General features: G+C 43.9%; 1 protein-coding gene across 5 annotated transcripts in view; it reads left to right on the top strand.

Moving 5' to 3' along the window:
• The window catches only part of PARVB (parvin beta), an 82,782-nt gene that overhangs the window by 9,846 nt on the left and 54,447 nt on the right, over positions 1–18,489 (top strand). For 3 of the 5 annotated variants that reach the window (XR_011810871.1, XM_072041520.1, XM_027450076.3), the window contains exon 2: positions 9,056–9,114. The exons of 1 other annotated variant lie outside the window; for it this stretch is intronic. Coding sequence is in view for 3 of the 4 variants with exons in the window: in XM_072041520.1 (XP_071897621.1) it covers positions 9,056–9,114 (59 nt within the window). In the remaining variant the exon portion in view is untranslated. Of the gene's footprint in view, positions 1–9,055; positions 9,115–9,932; positions 10,044–18,489 lie in introns of those variants that run through there. One more of the 5 variants, XM_005030080.6, reaches the window with a different exon arrangement.

The following is an 18,489-nucleotide window of genomic DNA, read 5'->3' as shown; positions in this document are numbered from 1 at the left end:
TTAACTCCATTCACCATGAAGGAGATCAGGTTTGTCAAGCAGGACCTGTCTTTCATAAACCCATGCTGACTGGGCCTGATCGTCTGGTTGCCCTGTAAGTGCCACATGATGACACTCAAGATAATCTGCTCCATGAGCTTCCCTGGTACTGAGGTCAAACTGACAGGCCTATAGTTTCCTGGGTCTACTTTCTGGCCCTTCTTGTAGATGGGCGTCACATTTGCTAGCCGCCAGTTGACTGGGACCTCCCCTGATAGCCAGGACTGCTGATAAATGATGGATAGTGGCTTGGCCAGCTCCTCTGCCAGTTCTCTCAGCACCCGCGGGTGGATCCCACCTGGCCCCACTGACTTGCATACATCTAAGTGCTGTAGCAGGTCGCCACCCATTTCCTTGTGGATTGTGAGGGCCATGTTGTGCTCCCCATCTCCTTCCACCAGCTCAGGGTACTTTGTATCTAGAGAACAGCTGGTCTTGCCACTAAAGACTAAGGCAAAGGAGGCATTAAGCACTTCAGCGTTTTCCTCATCTCTCGTCACAAAGGTTCCGCCTGCATCCAATAAAGGATGGAGATTCTCCGTAGTCCTCCTTTTGGTGTTAATTAAAACATTTATAATGCTTTTTATAGATACATTATTTAACATAATAAATACAAAAAAAGAAACATTATAAATAAAAACATTTATATTATTATAAAATAAAAAAACATTTTATAATGTATTTATAAAAAAATTTTCTGTTATCTTTAACAGCAGTAGCCAGATTGAGCTCCAGATGAGCTTTGGCCTTTCTAATTTTGTCCCTGCACTGCCTCGCAACATCCTTATAGTCCTCCCTAGTGGCCTGCCCTCTTTTCCAAAGATCATAAACCCTCTTTTTTTTTTTTTCTCCTAAGCTCTAGCCACAACTCTCTGTTCAGCCAGGCTGGTCTTCTTCTGTGTCAGCTCGTCTTTGGGCACGTGGGAACAGATAGCTCCTCAGCCATTAAGATTTCCTTCTTGAGAAGTGCCCAGCCTTCCTGGACTCCTCTGCCCTTCAGGACTACCTCCCAAGGGACTCTGCTAACCAGTGTCCTGAACTGCTCAAAGTCTGCCTTCCGGGAGTCCAAGATAGCAATTTTACTCATCCCCTTCCTGACTTCACCAAGAATAGAGAACTCCACCATTTCGTGGTCACTCTGCCCAAGACAGCTCCTGACCACCACATCTCGCACCAGTCCTTCTCTGTTTGTGGTTGTATTATTTTTGCCTAGGATTTGACCTAGTCACAAGTGTTTTTCACCATTTCAGATGGCATTTTGTGCTGGCTGTGCCCAGGTGTTCTTTATGAATGGGTGCTGGCGGAGTAATTGCTCCAAACTCTGACTGGACTTTGTCATTCATCTGGTGCCCAGAAAGGTCAGGATGGAGTGTGCTACTGATGTGGTGCCTGAGCTTTTGTCATGAAGCATGTCCACATTTCTTAATAGCAGTAAAGTGCCAAGTAACTTGCAGGATGTTGGCTAGTCTCATGGTGCTTCTCACCTACCAGGAAGCTTTGGGAGCAAATCAGCCTCTTGCAGATCCTTGGGGTACAATGTGATAAAAGCTTCAACTGGCTTCTTCCTACTATCTCCTGACCTGATACTCAATATATGTTCAGGCTGTTCCCTTCAATAGACGTGTGTTAGAGCTCACCCCCTCCTGAACTTACTCTCAGTGTCCATAGTATGGGGCAGTGAATCCCATGTTGGCTGGAGAGACAGAGTATGTGGCGTCTGGTTCTGTGGTTCTGGTTCACACAGGTAATTTTGTTGTAGCCGGAGAGGTTACTTGGCTGGGGAAGTGTATTTGTGCATCATAATGTGCTTGCTGCTGAAGGTGAGATGAATGCCAGCTAAGCAAAACTACTTGCTTTTTAAGAGAGGAATTTGCATATAATTATTTTAAATAATTATAAATTTATATATATATATATATGTTAATTAAATTATATACCTTTCTAGATATGTCTATATAACCATAGGAAGACTGTGCGCAGACATAAGCAAATTCAAGTTGAACTTATTATCCTTTCTGCTATTAATTTAAACAGAGACTTAAATTTCCAGTCAGAACCTGTGCAGCCCAATTGCTGATTTTTTCCTGAAGGGCTCATTTGTTCCTCTGACCAGGTCTGTCTTCAGTTTTGTCTTGCTGAAGCAGTGCCAGATTGGGTTCTAATACTGAGTTCTGTTCTGGCAAAAGTTTTACTGTAGATAGTTTATGTCAATGTCTCCACCAAAATAAGCTTAATGTGCACAAAAATAGTCTTTTTTACAGTGTCATAAAAACACGTTTTGTTCCTGTAACTGCATCAAGGCTGGGATCATTTGCCCAACACAGCTCTAGGCGTAGTCTCGCAGTGAGACGGTAGAGTTTTTAATTACAGTTGAAAATTTTTCTCCCAGACAGGATGCAGCAAGTGTATATAAAATAGCTCTGTAGCTGTTCAGTCTCAATTGAAAAAAGTGACTTGCTTTTATTTAATACAATTAAACATTCTAAAATTGTTAATTTTCAATGTTGAAATCATTAAAATGAGCATAATTGTAAGAATATGGGTATGCTTTATCATAAAGCCTTAGCAAGGTGCTTATAAAGACTTCTAGTTTTACGAAGCCAGATTCCAGAATTTCTTAAAAGTACTAATTCAGGGAACTGGACAGGTAGTTCTCTTTTCCTTAAAAACTAATTCACACTTAAAGGCAATGTTCCAGTGATATCTGTTTCTTTTCATTTCTTCTAAAGGATTTGTGAATGTTCATATCTTGGGAGAGGCTTCTAGACACAGACATCTGGCTGTTTCTGTTTCGAGGAGCGTGTGTGTGAGTCTTGTGAGACTTAGATGTGTGGAGGACTACATGCAGACGTGATAGGAAGTGAGGCAGCTGCGAAGTTGTGACCTCATGCAAAGTCCATGCAGATGCTCTTTGCTGGACAGTGTGAATGTGCCATTCCTGGTCCTGTTGGTGAATCTGTGTGGGGAGATTAGGCTGTGTGCTGCAGTGCATGGCATCATACTATCTTAAGTGTTTTTAAGAGTTGTGATACGTCAGAGCTCTGTATAAATACAAATGCATCCTACTGATTTGCATGCTGGCAATAGCCCAGAAGTCTTACTATTCTTAGGCATAACAGTGCTAAATGTCTTTTTGTGTACTTTAAGAACTGCTACAGGTCAGCAAATCAAAAAAACAGATGAAGCTGGTGGAGTTTTTCAATGCAATGCATGGGTTTTGGATTAAACCTTGATGTTAGAAGATTTGGGAGATTATCTGGCAAGCTCTTTCCATTGCAGAAGCATGTCAGAACAACTTGTTGCTAAGGGATGCAAGGTTATGTGGCCTGCAGTGAGACCAGGGTAAGGCAGAGTCTTCTGTTTACAGGAATTGGTGTTTCAACAGTTACAGCTTTGCTGTTCAACTGAGATGAGAAATTTTTGTGTGTTCCTTATGTGTACAGGTGTTATCATCAGAGCTGAGGAGACTCTAGTTTGTAGTTGCAGAAGCAGCAGTTGTTGCTAGTACTTCAAAAGTGCTTACCAAGTGGCTTAGTTTTCAAAGGAAATTGTGTTCAGATTTCTTGGGTACCACTGGAAGTACTGGCCTGCCAACAGGTACCTCTGAGGTGTGGTTTCTGTCAGTGTTCCTGGGACATGATGTCTCAATGGAGACATAAGGGAGTACTGACATACAGACATAAGACACTAACATATAAGGAGGGGGAGTTTTCCACCTTTCACATAGCATAATGATTTGTTGTTGCCCTTGCTGCTGCTGGTAATGCAGAAGGCTCTGTACTTTCCTTATAACCCTGCAGTCTTGCTCCATTTCCAGCATTTTCAGCCTTTCTGTGCTCTTAGGCCATTGAGCTTAAGTCTTTACTGAAGCAGCATGCCAAGGGCCAGTCTTCAAGCTCTGTTCAGTTATTTCTGGAGACCTGAAGACCAGCAAGAAAGAAGGAAGGGGAGGCTTGTCTTGCCAAAGGCTTTTTCTTATGCTGACCTCTGTTCATTGTAGCAAATGTCCATGTTCCTTGAACAAATGGGTACTTTAATGTAGAAGGCAGTGACTTAAAAGACAACCACATGGCTCCAGAGAAAGATCTGATCTGCTGTCAACCTGTGCCAGTACCTGGATGTGGCTGATGGTACTGGTCATCTGCAACGGTGTCCACTGAAAGATGCCTTACTCTCCACTGCCCTTCACTTGAGCTCTTTGGTATGGTGGCTTCAGTAGTTGCTCATCCTCTTTCTTGTACATTCTGTTTGCTCTGTGAAATTGAAATGTGCTGTACATGCGCATTGTCACTGATGAAGCTTAGTTTGACCCTCGGGGACACTGCAAAATCAACTGATGCAGTCATCAGAGCTGTTGAATGTATCTGGTAAAGTATGCATCTCGGTGGCAGGTGCTCTCCTCAGTGTATGACACATACAGGGAATGGCCCTTGCTTTATGTACCGCTTGTGTGGCTGCGGCATACCTGTCTCAGGCAATGACCAGAGGTGATGTTAGCACTTCTCAGCCTTGGCTGAGGGACAGGAGGTGGAGGGAAGTGTGGCATGTGCTGTAGTGCTGCTGTTTGCCAGGGGCCCTTCTGGGCTGTTCTCAGGAGCGCTGGCTTCCTGGGAGCTCTGCTGCAGGACAGGCCACCCGGTGACAGCGCACACTGACCCCACCATTGCAGGCAGGGCTGTGGGCTGGGGAACTAAACCAGCACGTCTCTTGGGGGTGATGGTGACCCCAGTTTATCTTTGGGAGCAGGCTGAGAGTGGAGGGGAAGTGGGAACAGGAACCTCTGTATTGCAGAACTTGCAGGTCAGTGGTCAAGTGATAGCTCTGGGGTGTATTCAGCCTACTCAGGTGTCAGCTTCCTGATTTGGACTCTTTCATTGGCCAAGTAGAATGCTGCAAGCCAAAATTCATAATTTCTGTTTTAGGTGCATGTATATATATATAGATATAGATATAGTTTAACTGGAGAAGTATTGTGGCTAATATATGTGGTTTTAGGGTTTTGTAGTTTGAATCCATGTAAGTCTTGCTCTGAAAACCAGATGTGGAGAGAACATGCACACCTGGCAGAGTGTGCTGGCCTGGAGCTCTGGGCTCTTAAATCACTGTCACTTCCTTGTGGGGAACATACATCCACAAAGAAGCTTCTAATTATAAATGCTGGACATTTGTTTCCGTACACCAGCTGTGGACTTCTCTCCGGAGCCTTTAGACTCAGCGGCGCAGAACGTCATTCTGTATGTGGCATTGCCAGTGGCAATCAACAGGATGTTTGGGAATTCAGGTTTGCCTCTCAGTGATTGTTTCTCCAAGTTAAAAGGCTTCTTTATAATCCCTGAGACGTGTCTGGTGATCAAATATAGCTTGTATTTTGGTTGTAAAATAAGCGAACTGTTCTGGCTCCTGGAATTCCAGTTCCTTCTTTAGTCCTTCTTTCTCTGAGTAGCTGAACCATAATCATAGAATATATGATTATGCTATATATATATACAAAGAAATAGTATATTTTCTATTATAGCTGCCATGTAGCCCTGCTACTTTTTTTTTTTTTTTTTTTTTTAGCTGAGGTGGTTGCATACACAGTCAGTGAGAGCTGGATGAGGAGAGTGATTCTGATGGCTACATGGCTACATGGAGCGTGGTGTCTTTTTCACTGTCGTTAAATAGAAAAATGTGTAATCCTCAGAAAGTGTCTTTCCACTAGGTCTGTTTGGCAGATGTATGCATGTGTGTTACTAAACAGATGCAGACTCCTGTCACTTTTAAAATAGAGTGGTGTTATGTGGTCTCAGGCTTGCCTAGTCCAGCACGTGGACAGCGAGGCTTCGCAAGGTTGGCAATGTATTGATCAGAAATGGTAGAATAGGAGACAGTACCAGGGCATCCAGGTTTGCTTGTGCTGCTTAATGTTCTTCTTTCAGGTACAGGGTTGAAAATTTGTTCCTCATAGCTATGGTTGGCCTTATTCCCTGTGTATTGCTCCCAGTATTGTTGCAGTGAATTGGTTCCACTGGAAAATCAGTCAGGACACAAGAATGCTAACACTGTAGATATGTCTTGGATCTGTACTGAATTTGGTGTATCAGGTATTTTCACTCTAATTAGGTGACCAAACAGGCACGTATAATGGAGACCCATCATTAGGAAATTGTATGTTAATTGGGTGCAGGATGTTGTGTTCAGAACAGGTGACAACACCTGGGAGAAAACCAGGCTGCTTCCTCTACAGCAGGTCTGACATTGTCTGTTTTACAAACTGATACTGTTTTTTGGCATATGAAAGTGGAGACTGGCCTTGAGTATACTTTGAAGGAGAAAGGTATATATATTTGTTTCCATGAAGTGTCTGGGATAACTGGGTACTTGTGAGGTTTTCCTCTTACTGCTCACACAGATTCAGGTTAATAGTTTCCCTCTTGACCATTTATTTACAAGATTGTGCTGAGATTAGGCCACTCTCTTGAAAATGCCCATTTTTACTGCAGTACTGCAGATGCAGTTGTATTAATGTAGTGAGGGGCCAAAGTTTAAATCATCACCTCGGATCCTAGGTATCATTCAGCTTAATATTGTTTAATATAAAAAAATTACCTGTGGGGGCTGTTCTGTGCTGACATTAGTATTATGAGTGGTAAGAAGGCTAGGGAGCAATGTTTGACCAAGCCATGATTCTGACATATAAGGTGTTTGTTTTATACTCTCTTTCCAGCTGTATATTTCTGTTTCCTTAATTCCTGACATTTACACATTACCAGAGAGCTCACAGGCACCAACATTTGCTGATACAGTTCAGGACCTGGCAAGGAGCCTTAATCCATCTGCTCTTTAACCAAGGGAGAATGAGCATGTATTTCTTTTCTGTAACTGTAATTTTTAGTGAGAGACTTTTCTTCCCATTAATGGTGTCACATGCCAGAATCCTGGCAGAAGCATCCTCGCTCATCTCCATTATTTACTCAGCAAAGGTGAAGTTGATCCAGTGGTTGGTAAGAGGATTGTCTGAGAATGAAAGTGCAACTCCTTTGAAGCTGTCTGAGCTGAGGAATTCCAGTTTTATGCTGAATGCACAGGAGATGAGCATCGCTGTCCCAGGGAGGCTGACCAATTTGCTGTGTCACAGCATAGCTAGCGAGATGGGGTGGTACTGGGAGTGGGAAAGATTTCGTATCTATTATATCGGAAGAATAAAAGCAGAACAACTGATTGCTGTGCAAGAGAATGGGCATAAAGGTGTCTGTCTGGGGAGCAGCTCTGCTGACAGGCCTTGGGGGTCTTGGTGGGCAGCAAGATGACCACAGGCCAGCAGTGTGCCATTGCAACAAAGATTCCTATTAAACAGAAGCACAGCCAGTAGTTTGAGTAGGGTGGTTACCTCCCTCTACGCAGCACTCATTAGATTCCAGTTCACAGAATTACAGAATCATTAAGGTTGGAAAAGACCTCCAAGATCATCTGGTCCAACCATCCCCCTACTACCAATGTCACCCACTAAACCACGTCCCTGAGCACCAGATCCAACCTTTTCTTAAACAACCCCAGGGATGGTGACGCCACCACCTCCCTAGGCAACCTGTTCCAATGCCTGACTACTATTTCTGAAAAGAAATGTCTCCTAATTGCCAACCTAAACCTCCCCTGGCACAACTTGAGGCCATTCCCTTTAGTTCACTAATAATTCCACTAGTTACCTGTGAGAAAAGGCCTACCCCCAGCTCCCCACACCTTCTTTTCAGGTAGTTGTAGAGAGCAGTAAGGTCTCCCCTGAACCTCCTCTTCTCCAGACTAAACAACCCCAGTTCCCTCAGCTGATCTTCATAGGAGTTGTGTTCCAGGACCTTCACCAGCTTTGTAGTCCTTCTCTGGACACTCTCCAGGGCCTTGATGTCCTTATTATAGTGAGGGGCCCAAAGCTGAACACAGTACTCGAGGTGCAGCCTCACCAGAGCACAGCACAGGGAGATGATCACGTCTGTGGTCCTGCTGGCTACATGATTCCTGATACAAGCCAGGATGCTGTTGGCCTTCTTGGCCACCTGGGCACACTGCCAGCTCATGTTCAGCCGAGCATCGACCAACACCTCCAGATCCTTTTCCTTTGCACAGCTTTCGAGTCGCTCTGCCCCAAGCCTGTAGCGCTGATGGGGTTGTTGTGACCAAAGTGCAGGACCTGGCACTTGGCCGTGTTGAACATTGGCCTCTGTCCATCAATCCAACCTGTCCAGGTCCCTCTGCACAGCCTTCCTACCCTCTGGCAGATCGACACTACCCCCTAACTTGGTGTCGTCTGCAAAAGTTGACATACATGTACTGCCAGTTTTGGGCTCCTCAGTGCTGGGAAGACATGACTAAACTGGAATACATTCATCAGCGAGCTGCCAGGATGTATGGTGGCTGGAGCACTCCTCCTGTGAGGAGAGGCTGAGGGAGCTGGGCTTGTTCAACCTGGGAGAGGAAGGGATTTGGGGAGATCTTCTGTAAGCAGTCTGCTAGTACCTCTGAGGAGATCACTGGGAAGATGAAGCCAGCTGTTCATAGTGAAGGAAAGAGACAACAGGAATAAACTACTGCAGGTGAGGTTCAGACTGGATAAAGGGAGAAACTTTGTCTTGATATGGGGCCTATGAAGCAATGGGACAGGATGCTCAGAGTTTGTGTGGTCTCTGTTCTTGGAGGCTTTAAGATGTTACATGATAAAGCTCTGAGCAGCTGAGTTTGATCTCAGAGCTGACTCCGCTTTGAGGAGTAGGGTCCGACTGAAACCTCCTGAGGTCCCTTCCACCCTGAATTTTTCCCTATGAACTTACGTGGCTCTCTGGGAAATTAGATCCTTCTAAGGCTGGAGTAAGTACATTTCTTGAACAGCATGACAGTGAAGAGCCTGTGGCATAGTGATTTCTGAGCGTGTGAATACAAGGATGCGCAAGGACCTGTTTTCTCATCAAGGACTGTTGATTTTTTGCATTAGCATACTAGTAAGACTATATTTGTTTTTTTCTTTTTTCACTGCCTACTCTTTTAGTGGGAAGGAAAGCACGGGTTCTACTGGACTGCTGCTGTGGCTGCTTCTTTATGTGAAAGGTGAGTCAGAGAGGCTGTGTTGTTATAATGCTCTTTAGGACTGACAAGTAGATGAACTTGAAGGTCTTTAAGATGTTTAGCCCCACTGGCAGACCATGTTTTCTACGTCATAGGACCTGATACTGGCTGTGCAGTCTTTAAATGATACCACAGAAAGCTAGAACTGCAGACTGTGTGAAATGTTTGCATGCTGTTTAAATAAACAGATAATATAGCTATAGGTCCTTTGATTCTTGGCAAAATGTGACATTATCTTGTGCCTTGGACTTGTTTTGATGTGATTCTTGGGCTGGCTGTTGTTTCACGATTTCGTTTTGTTATTCCTTATGGGCTGTGTTTGGGAGACTGGACTGAAATAGCAGTCAGAGGCCTGGGCTTCTCTTTCTGTGTGGTCTTCAGCATCTTGGTTAGAATGTGGTAGTGTATTTCTTTAAGTATTTCTTACTTAACCCAGGCAGAGTTAAGCATTTGACTACTTCCATGGGAGACATTATTTTCACTGTGCTTTTCCCTCATGGACTGGCTTTTATCTGTCTTGGCTCTGAGATGCAAACTTTATTTTACTGTGAGGTTTGTAGCTCTTTTCACTGAAGCGTTTGTCTTTGCAGGCTCCCTTGGTGCTCTAAGCAATGTGTAAAATAATTTTCCACATATGGCTGTCGTTTTCCTTGTCTTTCTGGGTGATGTTTGGGCAACTCCATTAATTAGGCACATGCGCTTTTTGTGGTTTGCATTTATCTCAGCTTATTCTTCCTGTAGAATCATGTTGCACAAGCAAAAAAAAAAAATACTTTTTTTTGAATTGCAAGTCACAGATGTATCCTCCTTTCCATTTGTGAGAAGGCTGCTTGTTGAGCTCTGTACCATCAGCTGGAGAAGACTGCCTTTCTGTTGCTTCTCGTGTTCACCTGCCATCACTGCCTTCAGAAGTGAGTCTGTTCCTCTTTACTGCTCTTGACATGCTCAGAAGAAAAGGCGACAGCAAATGTTGTGTTTGTACAGTGAACTGCTATTGGTGGTTGTCAATCTTTTGGTGCCTTTGGAAAGTAGGGTGATGGATGTGGGGAAAGCAGTAAGCTGAAGCATGTAAAACTGCTCAGGTCATTAGTTGACTGAATTGGTTTCATTCAGGTACCTGCAAATGAAGCCTCAAATTGTGAGGAGAAGGTGGAAGGAAGGCAGTGGAGGGATGGAAATGAGCTCAGGTGTAAAACATATTACCATGTGCAGTAGTAGTGACTTTTTTGATACCAAGTGTTTGCTTCGTAAAGTTTGGACGGTTTGATATGTGTGGGGGATCAGAGAAAAGACTGTGCGTAGTGGTAAACTTCAGTGCTATTTTCTCCCTGATTTTGTTATGCTAGAGAAATCAAGAACTGAATGAGTGGACTAGGCATCTTTATGCCAGAGTAATGCTTTCAGCTCTGCTGCCTTTCTCTTGTCAATTGGCTTTGGCTGGACCCATCAGACTTGGATACCTTACGTAATGAGTTGATTCTGTTTTCTTCGGGTTGCTTTTGGTTAAGGAAGATTTTTGATGCTTGATGCTCATTGAAATCAGTCTGCTTAGGTAGGGATCTCAGACCAAGTTCTAGATTGAATGTGTGTTTTCCTGCCTACTTGTGCCTGTTACCTTTGGCTATAGGAGTACACAGAAACCTTGAAGTACTAAGTGCTGAATAGTGGAATACACTATTTCATGGAGAATCGATAGCAGGAAATTTAAAATGCCTTGCAGGTTTTCCAGTGGGGGCATATTAAAGCCAGAAGTCCCCTTTGGTTCTTTCCTCTTCTCGTCAGACTTCGTTACTTGTATTCTCATCTGACAGATTTGATTCTGCATCTTTCTTTCAGGTGGAAGTTGTCTAGGCGCTCGTACAGCGTGTGTGGGAGAACAAAATCCTCCAACATTGCTTCTTGGGAAGAAATGACCACTTGTATGTTGTGATGGAGTTTTAACTAGGGGGACTGAGGAAGTGCATTTCCTACATTTTCAAGTAGAATTTGTGTGCAAAGGGAGTGTAGCTTTCCCTAGCCACTTTTAAGGTGCAGTTACTACCTGTGATATTTGAGGACGCAGCCATGTCAAAGAACGCTGGGCATCAAAGCAATCTTTTTACAATCTCAGCACAACACAAATGTCAAAGGTACATCCAGTTTATGTCCTGGAGTGTAGAAGCTGTCTAGTTTTGGTTTATATTCTGTTAGTGCTTAAGAGAGCCATGCAGTTGCTTTAGAAATAAAATACACACTTGAGGGCTTGAGACCATCTCTTTACTGGAAAGATATTTTCATTTGTTAGCAAGACTGCAAAATACTAGTGCAAGAGGCAGGAAACAGGAAGGAAATCTCATGTAATGAGTGGATAGATGATGTTTAACTAAAGGAGATCTGCTCCTACCCAAATGTTAGTTCCAGACTTCAGAAGTGCACATGTGATCACAATATTGAATTGTAGCAGTCAATATGCATCCTGAGAATACCGAAAGATGCTACAAATAAAAATTCAGTTTGTTGTCCTTTCCTTGCTCAACTGCATGAAGGGGAGCATTGTTTCATTTTGGGCAGGGAAGACAAAATGTCAGAACTGTTTGCTGTGACCTGCTTGAAAATATACTTGAAAATACATAAATATAATTGAAAATACACTCCTGTCCTTGAAAATATACTATTATCGGGCAAAAAGAAAGGTATTAAAACCTTGTGCTATTTTCAGAGTTCTGGGATGCTGCTGCATGGCCAATGCAGGGAGGGTGAAGCAGAGCTGACCAGGTCGGCATATCTGTTCAATGTGCTACTGGGTGGCTTTTTTCATTCTTGAAAACCTGACCTCTGGAGCTGTAACTCTGTAAACACTTTAAAACACCATTCCTTTCTACAGTCTTACTTCTGCAACATTTTTTTTTTCTCAGCCACTAGTGTTTGCGCATCTGTACAGTGAAAATTAAATTACTATTTTTTTCTGTCTTAGCTGGTTGGTTTTCAGCCATGCTGTGCCTCCACACTGTGTCATGGCATGGCTTCCGCAAACAAAGAGGAAGGGGTGAGTGGCAGCTAGGGATGGAGGGGAAGTCTGGAGTGCCGGTTGGATGCCTACCAAAGAAAACAGTTGCATAGCGATGGCTCAGGGCAGTAATTAAGGAAACAGGAAGCAGGGGCTTACTGCAAAATAGTGGATCCTGACTTAGACTTTTAGGTTTAGCTCCACAGCTTTCTATATGCTTCTGTCAGAGTCTGTGTCTTGCTTTTCTGCCTTGCAGAACTGATTTCTGAGGATTCCTGGTTAAGTTCTTACTGTGTGGGTGTTAGACCTGTTGCATGAGCTGAGCAGAAGGGCACTGAAATAGATGAGATGAGCTCTGGCCTTGTCCTGTGGCAGCTGTGAAGCTTGGGAGGATCGATTTGACTGCTTTGAAAACCCCAGCACTGTACCGATGCAATGGGCTCACCTTGGCTCGTAGCCCTGCTGATTTTTGCCCATGCAGCTGTGGTCTGGCTCTAGCTTTGTAAATTGTTATCAGAGCCAGATTAATAGTGGGTCAGGGGGCCCTTCTGAGATACCTCAGCAGCAGTAGCAGTGGTGGCCAGCTCTGCTTTTTCTGTTCTGTTCTGTTCTGTTCTGTTGCCCACAGAAGGTCAGAGCTTCCATTCAGCCAGGTAGGGCAGTGAACTGAAGCAGAGTTGGTTCAGCAGGCAGCAGCTCGCTTTTTGTAGGATTCTGCTTTCCTGCTGTGTTGAAGTGTGCTGTGCAATTAGGGCTAAAAATCTTTCTACTTAGTAATAACAGATTCTTATTTTGTTTGGTTTGGTGTTTAGTTGCCAGCACTGGTGATGCTGAAAGTTCCTCATAGTTGCTGCGGTCTGCTTTGGTCTCTTTTCTCCCAGGCTATTTCTTCTCTCCCCCTTCTGCTTTAGCACACCCTTTTTCTTTTGAGGAGAGCTCATACACGTGAAGGGCTTACCCAGGACAGCTGCAGCAGTGTTAATATTATTTGACTCAGCACAGGTGTCACCCATCAAAAATGCAGATTTTCTTTTTTCACCACAATTAAAAACAGCAGCACTCATAGGTAAGGATTTTGATGGTAAAAAACTGAAAACAATATTTCATCCTCCAAATCAACACAAAGGCCCATTTTTTCATAAAAGTTTCTGGCTAGCTCAAATGTTACATGTGCTGCTGACACCGTAGATATGTATTTTCCCACTGACAAAAATACAGGGGTGATCTTTGTTCTGTCAGTCACAAAATAGGCCACTCATCTTTGTAAGTTTAACATGTCCATATAGGCAAGTGTGGCTTGCTCTTTGCAACTAAAACAAAAAGATTACTACAGCTCTTTTCTGAAAACTGTCTTTAGCTGTAAATTTCTTTAAGTGACAGATCCTGGCCATTGTGAGTGCTTTCTGTGCTTGCTGAGGCATATCAATAATTTCCTTTATTACTGTTCTGGTTTGAGTGCAGTCCCTTGATACAGTGCCATTATGTGAATGAGATCAAATATTTGCCTTTGATCTGCACAGGGATTGTTAATTCTCTATTGTAATTAATGGAGGCTTTGTCTTTCTCCTGCATTCTCCACCAAAACATCTCAGAGCCTTTTGTAAATGTTAAGCAATTATTAATGCAGCAGCAGACTGGTGAATTGCGTGTGCGGTTTGCCCCTAGAAAAGAGACGGTCTAAAGTGTGTCAACGCACACCATGTTTGGGGCTGGTTTGACGTGTGCCAGTACAACCGTTTTTATTGGAAAATGCCAGTTTTTGCAAAACTTTTTTTTTTTTTTTTAAGCATTCCTAGAAAGCTTACAGTTTTGAAGACTTCTTTTTAAGAAGGGTATTCAGGTGTCAGGTAGAATTTTGTGCTTGTGGCTGCATGTGTTGGTATGTGATGAGCAAGGGGAGGAGCAGGCCCTTGCCCCCCAGGGCACTATTGCCCTCTTGTCTCAGACCTCCCATGGGAAGTGGCAGCTCCAGGAGATGTTTGATCTTTTGTGTAAGGTTGGTCAGCTTCCTCAGGAGGAATTGTCTGATGTCTGCCTCTCACCTGAGGTGCATACAGATGGGGGGTCATGCCACTGACCTGAGCTGGGTAGAAATGGAGTTTGACATTGTTATAAATGAAGTCTCAACTCAATCTGAATTTAGTAATATTTATAAAAGAAATATTCATAAAAAGTATAAAAGGCAAGTAAACAGCGCTCAGTATGCAGGGAGTCTACGCTCCACCAACACGCACACACGAACATCAAACATTCTAAACATATAGAATATCGCTTTTACATATTAAACCCGAGTACACCTATACATACCTACAATCAGGAAAGGTAACAAACAATCCTTTAAGTTCCATGATTTACTAACTCGAGTACACCTAAACATATGTACAATCAGAAAAGGTAACAAACAATTCTTTAAGTTTCTCCATTTTCCATTCCTTTTCTTGTACAAACAAGTCTCAATTTTCCATTCCTTTTGAACAATATGTCTCGCTTTAAGTTGTCAAGCAACTCAGTCTTCGGGCCTTATGTATCCCGTTCTTCCCAGATTGAAGAAAAGCATATCCATATCCTTGTGAAGGCCAAGAGGCCTGGGTCAAAAGGCACATCCAGGTCAACAGGGGGCGTAACAGCAAAGGCCTTCGATGGCTGTAGCAGCAGAGGGGCTGATGGCATAGCAGTCGGATCAGTGAAGGAGCCCGCAGCTCCCTCACTGTCTGGAAAACAACATGTTTGTGATTGTGGCCCCACATGGCTCTTTAAGGCCTCAGAGATTGCTCGCCAGGTGCCGAGCAATCCCACTGCAACCTTGTCATTTTTAGTTGCAGAGTCCCACACCTTGACCTGTTTGGTCCCATATTTCGGGCTCATAAACTGTCCAATTGTTAATAAGGAGAATAAGCTGTAAGGTTACCAGGACAGTCTTTGTTCCTAAGGACTTATGATTCCCCATAACGCGCAACTGCTTACCAGCGAGAGGCAGTTGTGTGCACAGGTCCGCTTCTTTCAGCTCGAGCTTCTCTCTGTGAGAAACACTCCGTAGCCAATAACTTAGGCTCAGGTGAAGTAGTAATTTATTCACGATTGCAATGGTGGGCACCCCACAAGCAGGAGAGAGCACATCTACTAGTTCCAAAACACAGTTTATATACTTTTTGATGACGGGACCCTACCCTGTTTCCCCACTGAGTTGAGTGGGTAATCCAGGTTCACAATCTATCTGATGCTTCACAAACAATGCATGGCCTTCAGTTGCCGGCCTGTTAAATTTCAATTTTCTTTTGACATTTTTACTGTTTGAAGTGGTAATGTTTCTTCACTTATCTGACTTAACACCGTTAAGTCAATTGTCCTAAGGAGTCTGGTTGTCTGCATTTTACAAGGTCGCCTTTCTTATCACTGTAAGCATATCTCAGCACCACATTCCTTCCTTCTAAACAATGTAACTCTGTAAAAACAACATTTATATTCCCACATCTCCAGCTCCAGTGTGCCTGTTTCCAGCGATTTTCAGTACGAGCTTCTCTGAGCAGTTTGCTGAATTTGTCCGAACCTATGTTCATGAGGCAATCAAAGTGCCTGTTCCCGTCCTGGTCTCCATTCTGCCAGCCTGTTCCCCCTCACTTCTTTTTCCTGCTTCTTTATTGATGTAACTTCATCGTGTTGCCTTTTTCTTCTTTTTATCTTGAGGGCAGGCTCCCCTCTTACACCCTTCTCTCCACAGCAGTTCTTTTCAAAACAGCTTTTCATTGGTCAAACAACTTTGCATATAACAACAACAGCAAACACCCAGAAACATCCATGCCTTAACGGCTGGAGAACAAGAAACCATCTGGAGAACAAGAAACCCTGAGACTGCATGAGGTCTCCTGAATCAACCTTCTTTGTTCCCTCTAAACTCTTTTATATTCCCGATGGCCTCATCGTTAAGAGTCTAATGTTATCTCAACCACGGGGTTTTCCAACCCCCATGGCCACATTCCCAAATCTCCCCCTTCTTTATTAATATCAACCATTTTCTCGACACGAATTACCACTCCATATATAACAAAGGAAAGCACCATATCCACAGTCCCATGATGAGCACTACAGCAGCTACTGCTTTCTGTGGGGTGAGATTCAGCCCTGCAGTCAGAAATAACTAGAGCTAAAATTAAGTAGCATTTGGTTTTGTAAGAGGCAGAAGCTTGTGGTCAACTTTTTAATAACAAAGCAGCGAACAGTAAAGATTTAAGAGGTGAGCTGTGCTATGTACTTATTTTTTTTTTTTAAATCATACTTATATTATTAAGAGTGAAGGTAGAAAGGATCAAATAATTTGACAATGGCTTGCTCTTTCTTATAAAAAGGAGAAAGCAGGGACTTTTCTTCTTGTCACAGTGCTCCTGCTGACTTTAAAGATCATTTATTTCCCTACTTGTGAGAAATACTCAACAGCCTTGGTGGTGCTTCCAGCTTTCTGCAGCTAATTGCTGAAGTTTGCCTGTACTCCATGCACTGAGGTAGCCTTCCTGGTTTAAAGATGTCATACTGTGTAGCATGTGTGTATACGATCTGCTCATTATATTAATTTTTTGGAAAGGCCACAATAGCTGCCACTGTGACTAAACCATGTTGATTGCCGATACTGCCAGGAGCCTGTTAAAACATTGGAGAGCTTCCAGGAACCGTTGCTGCTTTCCAGGGGACTAGTCAAGAAGTGACCTTTTAGGTGTGAATTTAAATTTCTGGTTTAGGGAGATGATCAAGGCTGTTGCTGAATACCTTGGCCACTTGCCCATCCCTCCTTGCACTTGGATGTTGCTAGTGCTGGCTGCCACAGTCCTGAGGTGGTTCAGAGGACTGGCGCTGCCTCCTAATTGAGGACAAGCTCAGAGAGGGGATCCCAAGCCAGAAATGAGGCAGGCTGTAACAGATGTCTGGGAGAAGTCCCTGTTATTTCTGCCAGAGGTCTTTCCAAGGCATCGTCTTCCTGTGCCCGTGGTTACACCTGGCCCACCCTGTGCAGGTTCATGGCAGAGTCATTAGACTGTCTGCAAGTGTTATGTTAAAGCTGTGACCATTCAGCAGAGCCTTGTGGGTCATGGTGGGGTGAGGTCCATCTGCAGGCAGGAGAGCTCTCCTGGGTTGCTGGGGCTGCTCGCAGGAAATGTGCTGGCACTGAGACATCTGCTGGTGGAGTGATCAAACCAGCCTGGAGCAACAGATCCGCATCGGCTGGAACCAGTCTGGTCTAAGTGATTGCTGTCCCAGCCTGTACTCAAACTACCTCTGCTGTCTTCCCCTGCTGCAGATTCCGTGACTGACCTATGAAATAGAATTATGGGGCATTGTGGAAAGATGTTTTACTCAGATCTCATTTAGAGAGCATACAAAGAATTGCTCCAGAACAACAGGAGAAAATGTTTCTTGCAGGAAAGGGCAGAGGAAAAGAAGAATTCCTGCAAACAGGCAGGTGAAGAGCAGGCAAGGAGCAGCAATGTGTCATGGGGGACTTAACATGGCTGAAACCTGGTATGCAAGCCGAGCTCTGATCTCGCAGTAAAATGCCGTTTTGCATAGATGGATCATTCCCTGTAAGCGTCCAGTGTAAGCCTTACAGCTGAAACCACTGTGGCTGTTACGAAGTAGGAGAAGTTGGTGTTTGCCAAACTAGGCGTATTGGCATCAGTCTAATCATTTGGAGTACATCATTTGGGTTTGTGAAGCATGGGCTGAAACACATTCTTTGGTGTGTTGCATTAAAGCATCATTCAGATTCTTTTCAGAAATGTACCTCTTGCTCCATCCTGGCTAAGTTTTTGTTTGTTTGTTTGTTTGTTTGTTTGTTTTTTATCTGTTTCCATTTGCTTATATTTGGATTCTCTGTTTTTTTCTCCCAGTGATGTGGGGCACTTTCCTTTTACTGCTCTTGTTTCTTTGTCTGTTTGACAGAGATAAGTGAGTACTGGGGGCAGTGAGCAGGGAAAAGGTCCTTAGCATTTCATCAAATGCATTATGGAAAGGTTCTGGAGTTTGACAGGTACTGAGAATACCTGGGCAGATTTATACTCCTAAGCATGACTGCTTTTCTGCATGCTGACTGTTGCTGTGTGAACCAACGTGTCCTTGGGGCAGGCTGTCAGGGTGGGGAACCCAGCCATGCTTTGGCCAGAGGATGAAGAGGGCTTTCACTATCCTCACAAAATGCCGTCTTGGAAGGACTTGTCTCTGTCCTTGCCCTGAGGCAGGCAGCAGCAGGCCAAGCCAAGCACATGGTCATCTGCAGAAGTGACGGGGATAGGAAGGATCCTGGCTGGCAGCAGTGCTCTGCTTGCTCCCTCCTCTGTGGCTGTTGCCCCAGCCTGACAGCTGGGAGGCCATCTGAGTGTCTCCTC

This window comes from Anas platyrhynchos, chromosome 1 (genome assembly GCF_047663525.1).
Source record: "Anas platyrhynchos isolate ZD024472 breed Pekin duck chromosome 1, IASCAAS_PekinDuck_T2T, whole genome shotgun sequence".
Lineage (NCBI taxonomy): Eukaryota > Metazoa > Chordata > Aves > Anseriformes > Anatidae > Anas > Anas platyrhynchos.
Note: the sequence above shows the minus strand (reverse complement) of the source record. Positions and strands in the feature narration are given on the sequence as shown.